The 8,507-nt window shown below is 58.3% G+C and overlaps 3 protein-coding genes across 10 annotated transcripts in view; 1 reads left to right on the top strand and 2 right to left on the bottom strand.

Moving 5' to 3' along the window:
- Nucleotides 1-1,589: 1,589 nt before the first annotated feature.
- CHRM4 (cholinergic receptor muscarinic 4) lies at nucleotides 1,590-3,026 on the top strand. Its single transcript, XM_049890411.1, has one exon. It carries the CDS (start codon nucleotides 1,590-1,592, stop codon nucleotides 3,024-3,026), a length of 1,437 nt encoding a protein of 478 aa, XP_049746368.1.
- Nucleotides 3,027-4,364: 1,338 nt separating this feature from the next.
- On the bottom strand, nucleotides 4,365-6,460 carry MDK (midkine). Its single transcript, XM_049889665.1, has 5 exons — nucleotides 6,376-6,460; nucleotides 5,971-6,047; nucleotides 5,628-5,795; nucleotides 5,356-5,517; nucleotides 4,365-4,677 (listed from the first exon to the last, which is right to left on the bottom strand). The coding sequence occupies exons 2-5, from the start codon at nucleotides 6,044-6,046 to the stop codon at nucleotides 4,652-4,654; spliced, it is 432 nt and encodes a 143-aa protein (XP_049745622.1). The 5' UTR covers nucleotide 6,047; nucleotides 6,376-6,460; the 3' UTR covers nucleotides 4,365-4,651.
- A 1,249-nt stretch (nucleotides 6,461-7,709) lies between these two features.
- Nucleotides 7,710-8,507, bottom strand: part of DGKZ (diacylglycerol kinase zeta) — a 49,303-nt gene continuing 48,505 nt past the window's right edge. For all 8 annotated transcript variants that reach the window (XM_049891010.1, XM_049891009.1, XM_049891011.1 and 5 more), the window contains one exon: nucleotides 7,710-8,432. In XM_049891010.1, the coding sequence (XP_049746967.1) occupies nucleotides 8,316-8,432 (117 nt within the window). In that variant the 3' untranslated portion in view covers nucleotides 7,710-8,315. The remainder of the gene's footprint in view (nucleotides 8,433-8,507) is intronic.

Here is an 8,507-nt window from a genome sequence, read left to right as displayed (position 1 = left end):
TGGCGTGTGCTTGTGGGGTAAGGGGTACCAGAAGCAGCTCCTGTCTTCCCTCTGGGGTGATCTTTTAACCCTTTGGCTTCCCTGTTCAGCCATGGATCCGGCCCTGGCCCTTGGGAGCTGTGTGTGTCCTTGGGCCCCTCAGGCTTCTGATTCCTCAGGAGTCTCAGCTCCTAGGAGCTGATGAAACTATAGCCAGAGCTCCCAGCTCCCCTGCACTGCCCCTGCCCAGACCCTGGGGTTAGGGGAGAGAGCTCAAGGGAGGGGACGTTGCAGGGATATGTATCTCCATAGGCCACTCCACTCCTCATCCTTGAGGTTCCCAGCTCCTCACTGGGGCCATCCTTTGGTCCTGGGAAAGCCTTCTCCAGGTGGACTCATGGCCCCTGTAGCTCTTTGATCCTCCCTGTTAGAGTCCTTAGCTATGGGACTGCGCTCCCTCCTCCCCTATATTCACCCTTGAAGGCAACTTGAGGGTACAGAGCTGTGAAACAACGTTGGTCAGTTTTCCTGTGCCTCAATTTCCTCATCTGTATGTAGTAAAAGATAACAGTATCTACTTCAGAGGTTTGTTGCAAGGATTAAATGAGTTAATAGGAACAAAAAGTGTAGAAAGTGCCTGGCACTTAAAAAAAAAAAAAGGGAAAACGTTGCTGTCGAGTTGATCCCGACTCATAGTGACCCTATAGGACAGAGTAGAACTGCCCCATGGGTTTCCAAGACTGTAATCTTTATGGAAGCAGACGGCCACATCTTTCTCCAGCAGCGCCTGGTGGAGCACTTAACCAATGCACCACTATGGCTTCTGCCTGGCACTTAGTATGCAGTAAGTGTTAGCTGCTAATACATACTCTTGTATTATTGGCTTTGTCTCCAGTGCCTTGGGTAGGGATTAGAAAGCCAGACCTCTGGTAATGTTTGGTTAAGAAAGGACTGTGCGAGCTAAGGAATGAACTCCTCTGACAGGAGTCACACCCACATGCTGACCTCTCCAGCCTCCTCACCCTCAACTCCCTGGGTGCTATTCACACTGGCCTTATGTCCATGCCTCACACATGCTTTGGGCCTTTGCTCTGGCCATGGCCTTTGGCTGGGCCACTCTCTGCTGCTCTTCGTGTTGCTGCCTCCTGGTCATTCATCCAGATCACCTCCTTGGAGAGGCCTCCCTGATCACCCAGCAAGGAACTTTCGCTGCCCTGTCCTCTGACTCGCTACGTACTCTCACCCTGCCTTATTTTTTTTATCTAGCACTTTCTACCCACTGAAATTATTTAGAAAATTTGTTGCTTGTGTTTTTGTACATCTCACCCCCTTAGACTATAAGCTTCATGAAACTGGGGACCGTGTCAGTCTCATTCACTTCTGTAAACTCAGCACCCAGAACTGTGCTTGGCACACAGTAGGTGCTCAACAAATGTTGAGTAAAGGAACGGTTGGAACAGCCTTCTCTAAAGTTCTGCACGGTGATATCCCTCTGTCACCTCAACTCCAATTTACCCTTTCCTGATTGCCCCGCTACCCACTTCAGTGGCTCACTCCTTTTCTCTCCTCTTCCTCCTCTAGACACTGCCTGCCCGCCCCTGATAACCAAGATGGCAAACTTCACACCAGACAATGGTAGCTCAGGCAACCAGTCTGTGCGCCTGGTCACTTCAACGCATAACCGCTATGAGACGGTAGAGATGGTGTTTATTGCCACAGTGACAGGCTCGCTGAGCCTGGTGACTGTCGTAGGGAACATCTTGGTGATGCTTTCCATCAAGGTCAACAGGCAGCTGCAGACAGTCAACAACTACTTCCTATTCAGCTTGGCATGTGCTGATCTCATCATAGGCGCCTTCTCCATGAACCTCTATACCGTGTACATCATCAAGGGCTACTGGCCGCTGGGTGCTGTGGTCTGTGACCTGTGGCTGGCCCTGGACTATGTGGTGAGCAATGCCTCAGTCATGAATCTTCTCATTATCAGCTTTGACCGATACTTCTGCGTTACCAAGCCCCTCACCTACCCAGCCCGACGCACCACCAAGATGGCAGGCCTCATGATCGCTGCTGCGTGGGTCCTGTCCTTCGTGCTCTGGGCGCCTGCCATCTTGTTCTGGCAGTTTGTGGTGGGCAAGAGGACAGTGCCTGACAACCAGTGTTTCATTCAGTTCCTGTCCAACCCAGCGGTGACCTTTGGTACAGCCATTGCTGCCTTCTACCTGCCCGTGGTCATCATGACGGTGCTCTACATTCACATCTCCCTGGCCAGTCGCAGCCGGGTTCACAAGCACCAGCCTGAAGGCCCCAAGGAGAAGAAGACCAAGACCTTGGCCTTCCTCAAGAGCCCTCTGATGAAGCAGAGCGTCAAGAAACCCCCCACAGGAGAAGCCACTCGAGAAGACCTGCGCAATGGGAAGCTAGAGGAGGCCCCTCCACCAGCTCTGCCACCCCCACTGCGTCCAATGACTGAGAAAGACACTTCCAATGAGTCCAGCTCAGGCAGCGCCACCCAGAACACCAAGGAACGACCACCCACAGAGTTGTCCACTACAGAGGCCACGGTACCTGCCACACCCGCCCCTTCCCGACAGCCACGTGCCCTCAACCCGGCTTCTAAATGGTCCAAGATCCAGATTGTGACGAAGCAGACAGGCAACGAGTGTGTGACAGCCATCGAGATTGTGCCTGCCACGCCAGCTGGCATGCGTCCAGCGGCCAATGTGGCCCGCAAGTTTGCCAGCATTGCCCGCAACCAGGTGCGCAAGAAGCGGCAGATGGCAGCCCGGGAGCGCAAGGTGACTCGGACCATCTTTGCCATCCTGTTGGCCTTCATCCTCACCTGGACACCCTACAACGTCATGGTCCTGGTGAACACCTTCTGCCAGAGCTGTATCCCTGACACGGTGTGGTCCATTGGCTACTGGCTCTGCTATGTCAACAGCACCATCAACCCTGCCTGCTATGCCCTCTGCAACGCCACCTTTAAAAAGACTTTCAGACACCTGCTACTATGCCAGTATCGGAACATCGGCACCACCAGGTAGGCAGGCAGGGTGCTCTAGGAGGTGGTCAGTCGTGCGTGTGTTGGGGGACCGGATGGTTCACCTGCTGTGGTGGAGAGATTTGGGGGCACCTGTCCATGCTCTGTGGAAGAGAAGAACTGAAGTCCTGAAGGCCCCATGAGGTTCAGAAGGAGGTTCTGGCTGGATTCAGAAGCCAGATCTCTGGCTCAGGCCAAGGAGGCCCAGCCCTTGGGAGTGTCTGAACCGGAACTGCCTGGCCCATTTCTGCTGCCCTGCCTCAGGGAGCTGGGGGCCCTGGCCTGGGTGGGCATCTGCCCACTGTGAACAACCATCAGCATGGCTGAAAGAATTGACATCTGGAAGGGAGCAGACGCCAGAACCTCTCTTGGGAGGAGCAGAGGAGCTAGTCCTTAGGAATGGAAGAGGGTGGAAGGGTGAGGTCCTCCATTCTGCTATAAACGGTGCTTTCTGCCCCCTGCATGTAGGCTCAGCCCCTTCCCCCCAAATCCCACTCCAGGGCCAGAAATCTTCCCTCCCTGCAGCTATTCATCCAGGCCCTGGTTTGGGAGGGTGCTCTGAGACCTGCCCCCACAGCACTGCTCTCATCACAAGCAAGGTGGAGCAGCTGGGAGATTCAGGGATTCACACTCGGGAACCTGAGGTCTACCTCCCTGGGGCCCCAGGCTGAGCCAAGAATGGTCTGTATTACTCTGAAAACTCCCGCCTCCCACCCCAAGAAGAGGGCTTGTCCCAGGTCACACATCTGAGTCAGGATGGTGAGGTGGTGAGCAATGTTCCCATCTGCCCTCTTCAAATCTCTGGCCTCTGCAGTTCCAGGGAGGCCCAAGGGTCCCAAGGGAAGAGAATTGGGGAGAACTTGTTGACCCAGACAGGCCTCAGTGAGTGTGGGGGAAGCAGGCAGCCCCCATCTCTACTCTCCCCAATGGGTAGGACTTTCCTGATTGGCAGTGGGCTGGACCAAAAGACCTTTGACTGGAGGTGATGGAGGGGGCGCTGAGATGGGAGTTAGTTCTGGTTTGTCTTTAGAGTGAGTTCCATCCCCCAGCCCTGGAGTGGCCCCTGGGATTGCTAAGGGCTGCAAGGCTTAGGGGACTAGGGGCAGGGTGTTAGTTGGTTAAAAGTTCAGTAAGGGGCCCTGGGAGAAATTTCCATAAACCTTCTGCTATTTCCATGAGCTCTGGGGAGCATGCACCACCAAGCCCCCAGACCCTTAAAGCCACTGGTTCCTTCAGCCTGGTCTTTCTCCCCATTTTCCTACCCCCATACAAATTTCCACAGCAGACTCCCTGGGAAGGGGCTTTTATATATTAAAAAAAAAAAAAAAAGCTTTTATTGGGGGAAAAAAAGTGGTTTATTTTTTTTGTTTCTTAGTAATGGCGTCATTGTGGGGAAAAACAAAGGGGTAGGGGAGAGGGGAGACAAATACTTTTGGGAGGCAGCCCAAGCTTCCCAGAATCCTTTGTCCCACCCTATGCCGGGTGCTTGGGGGGTGGGGGCGGAGGAGTGAAGGGGAAGAGGCAAGTGTGATTGATAAAGCTCATGAGTAGAAAAAAGGCACTGGTGGGTTATATCTTGGGCCTTTGGGAGGGTAAAGCCAGGGGCTTCTTGGCATCCCGGCCTGGCCTCTAGTCCTTTCCTTTCCCTTTTTTGGCTGTAAAACAAGAAAGATAGACCTTATTAACAGGGTTAGGACAACCTAGTAGAGACCCCACTCCACCACACACCCCCACACACCCGGGAGAGGAGAAAATTCTGCCTAGTGGTTCAGAATGAGCTAACCCCAAAGCTGGTTGGATAGTGCAGCCCTTCTGATGCCCAATATTCCCCACCCCTGTAACCCAAATCTTCACTTGGGATCGGACTTGAGTTGAAGTTCCAGTCCTGGTCACAAAACCCCTTGAAAGTCACCTCAGAAGTGGCAGATTCACCCCTGCCCTGCTGGCCTCTCTATGCTGTTTTGAGTCAGGAGTGAGCTAAGGGAGGGGGAAGCATGCTTGAAAGGGCCGACCTGACCAAATGCTCCCATTGGCTGGAGAGAGGACAAAGCCAAGCCCTTCTGGGGCAACTGCCCTGGGTCCTAAGCCAAGTGCTTCAATAGGAACAGCTTGAGTTTGTCCCCATTTGGCAAGGATTTAACATTTCTGGATCACTTTTTGTGGGCCACCCAATATACGTGTCCCATGGATAAGATTTCTTGACAAATAGGAAAACTGAGTCCAGAGATGTCCTGAGGTCAAACACCAGGATCAGGAGTCAAAACTTCGGGCTTAACGATTCCCCTCACAGGTAGAGCGCAATCCCCTGCGAAGACCCCACCCTCTCCGCTAACCTTTGGCCTTGGCTTTGGTCTTGGGGGTGCAGGGCTTCATCACAAGGATGGTCTCCTGGCACTGGGCATTATACCGCGCCTTCTTCAGGGTGCCTTGGCGGGCTTTGGTGCCTGTGCCCCCATCACACGCACCCCAGCTCTCAAACTTGTACTTGCAGTCGGCTGTCGGGAAAGTGCCGGGCTCAGGAGTAGGAAAGCCTGTAGCCTCCCTCCTCCAGCCCGCGCGGGTTTGAGAGAGCCTGTGCAGCCTCTGCGCCTGCGCCCCACCTCACCTCCGAACTCCTTCTTCCAGTTGCAGGGCACTCTGCACCGGATGCGCTGAGTCTGGGCCCCGCAGGTGCCCTCGCGGAAACCCACGCCGCAGTCCTTGCTGCTAGGGGTGCAGGGACCCCAGGTCCACTCAGCGCACTCGTTCCCCGGTCCTCCCTTCTTCACCTTGTCTGCAACGCGCGCAACAGAGTTCAGGACCCGGGTCATAGAGGGACTCCCTCGGGGAACCCCTAAGCTGGGGTTTCGGGCTCGGAACTCAGGCAGGAAGTCCAGAGGTCGCCAGGCCTCACCTGCGCGTCCCTAGACCGCCTCCTACCACCCTCTCTCCCGGAACACACACATCACCTTTGTTTTTGGCCACCGCGGAAGTGAGCGCCAGTAGGGCGAGGAGAGCGAAGAGGAGGAAAGCTCGGTGCTGCATCCTGGGGGGAGAGCAAGGGTCAGAGCGCCCCCGCCGTCCCCTTCCCCAAGGAGGGCCGCGTACGTGGACCTCCTATCCCCACATCCCCCATTCTCCAGGCTCCAAGGCTAGGGACGCTAAGGTTACGGCGAGGAGGACGTGAGACGGCCGCCCCTCGCCGCGAGCCCGGGATGCCCGGGCGCACAGCCGGAGGCTTCTCCCTGGGTCTCCCTGGGGGATGCCTCGAGCCCGGGACGCGGCTCAGACCCCCACCCTGCATCCGGCCCCCAGGTCGGCAATGGCCGGTGGGCCGCGGCCTTCGCGCGCCCCCCGGTGCCCCGCGCGCTCACTCGCTCGCTGCCCGCACTGCTTCGCTCCCTCCCGCGCCGGGCCCGTCCCGCTCCGGCCGCTGCGGCCCCTTTTGTCTCCAGAACCGGTCTGAGCCGGTCACATGGGCCCCCGCCCCCTCTAACCTCCCCCACCCGGGAAGGACCCGCCCCGCCCCCTTGCCTCAAACCCGCACCGCCCCCGACCCCGGCGTCCCCGCCTCCGCTCCCGCCCCGCGCGTCTGTCCCGGCTGCCCCGGGCTGTCTCTGCATCCTCGCCGCGTTCCGCCGGTGCCCTCCCGGCCCAGGTCTGCGTCCTGCCCTGAGGGACTCCCTGCCCGCCACCCCTAGTTTTGAGCTCCCCGGGCCCCTGCCCTCTGCTCCCTTCCGGTGTTCCCAGACCCGGGGCCGCCCCCTTTCCCCGTTGAACACTTTCAGCCTGGTCCGCGCTCAGTCCTAGGCTCCCTTCGCGCAGCGGAGCCTCCGACGGACAGGAGGGAGAACCGAGCCCTGGGTGTGTCATAGGCCCAGGCGCCCCACGTTCGAGCCTGTGTGCGGTCTGCGCTCCGCGAACCCCCACTGGACTGTTAAGCCCGTGTGGCCCGCGCGAGACCCGATCCCGACGAGGCCCCGCTCCACCTCCCAGCGTCTGCTGGGCCCCTCAGCGCCCCCCTCTTGGTGGTGCAGGAGCGCCAGGCCCCATCTCGGATTGTTTCCCCAAGTTTGGAGGGAGATTCTCTGCTCAGTGTTGGGGGGGCGGGCCCGAGACCGGGGAACCCGAGAAATTGACCGGATTGAGGGCGCAGGGGCGCAAGCGCTTGTTGTGAAGCGCAGGCTGGGCGGGCTATGGCTTGGGGAGGAGGAGCCCGCAGGCCTGGATTTGGTAAAACCTGAAGCTGACAAAAGCCGTCTGAGAAGTTCCAGACCCAACCACAGCGCTGGCTGCAATGCCCACCCCTCCTACCCTGAGGCCTCAGGGTTCACTTCACCCAATCCCCTAAACAGGGGCAGCAACTGAAGCCGGGGGGAGGGGGCTTGCTCAAGGCCACAGGACAAATGGACCAAAGGCCTCATGGACCAAAGGCCCCGGGCCTCCTCCGCCCCACCTCTTTCATTGTTATCGCCCCAGCGGGAAGCGGGAAGCGGAGGCAGCCGGCCCCTCCCCCGGCCCGTGGAGCTAGGCCGCTGGACAGAGGTCAGCTCCTGGCCAGGCCCTGGACCCCACCCCGAAACGGAACCCGAGCCCCCAGAAAAGAAGGTCTGTGTTGATGGTATCCACTCCCCGCCCTGAGGATAACCCAGCTGACCCCGCTGCTCCTCGACGTCCTCCCCACCCCAAAAAAAAGAGCAGAAAGGAAAAAAAAAAAAGTCCACTTTACTGAGTCACACCCAGCTGTAAACATGTCACCGTGAGAGCCCTGCCCTCACCCCCCAGGCCACACAGTTCCAATGAAATGACTGGGTACAGGGAGAGGGTCACCGGGGGAGATGCCAAGCAGGGCAGGCAGGCAAATGCAGCAGGCTGTTTCCGGGAGGATGGAGTCAGGGCGGGAGAGGGGCTGATCTCCCCCAGCCTCAGGGCGGGGGCCCCAAAGGACCAGGTGGCTTAGAGACCTCTTCCCCAAAGGCTTCCTCTGTGACACTGACTCACAGCCCCTCTCCCCTAACTCCAGGAGGGCTTCGCCTGCGATGAGGGTGAGGCTGCTTGGGCCTGGCCCAGCCTAGTTTCCTGTTCCATGAGCCTCTGGGGTAGGCTGGAGCCTTGTGGGGACAGGTGAGACCCCCAGCTCCTCAGAGTCCAGCCTTGGTCTGGGTGGCTCTGCAGGGGCAGCACGGGGCTCCTTCCCTGGGGCCTGGGTCCCCCCGTGGCTTCCAAGTGGAATGTGGCAGTGAGGTGGGCAGGAAAGGCGCTCATCCTCCAGCAGGCACTGTCCCTCCTCAGCTGCCCACCGTGGGCCTCGCAGCTACACAGCCGTCTCCTGGTCCTCCCTCTGGATCATCTGGTAGTGCTGCCGGTTCTCCAGGTAGGCTGCCAGCTCTGTGTCCTGAGCCTTCTCGGCCCGCTGCCGGGGAGTGTCACCCTGCAAGAGGGAGGGCTGCTGTCAGCCCAGGCTCAGAGGGCAGGGCTCTTCCCTCCTGGCTGCCTGGGGAAAGGG

The sequence above is a fragment of the Elephas maximus genome, chromosome 7 (genome assembly GCF_024166365.1).
Source record: "Elephas maximus indicus isolate mEleMax1 chromosome 7, mEleMax1 primary haplotype, whole genome shotgun sequence".
NCBI lineage: Eukaryota > Metazoa > Chordata > Mammalia > Proboscidea > Elephantidae > Elephas > Elephas maximus.
Note: the sequence above shows the minus strand (reverse complement) of the source record. Positions and strands in the feature narration are given on the sequence as shown.

Excerpts from the sequence above, each read along its gene's own strand:
- MDK (XM_049889665.1), bottom strand. The coding sequence starts at position 6,046 with ATGCAGCACCGAGCTTTCCTCCTCTTCGCTCTCCTCGCCCTACTGGCG. Across the intron at positions 5,518-5,627 it reads CTGGAAGAAGGAGTTCGGAG|CCGACTGCAAGTACAAGTTT; the intron begins GTGAGGTGGGGC and ends CTTTCCCGACAG. Across the intron at positions 4,678-5,355 it reads GACCAAAGCCAAGGCCAAAG|CCAAAAAAGGGAAAGGAAAG; the intron begins GTTAGCGGAGAG and ends CTTGTTTTACAG.
- CHRM4 (XM_049890411.1), top strand. The coding sequence starts at position 1,590 with ATGGCAAACTTCACACCAGACAATGGTAGCTCAGGCAACCAGTCTGTG.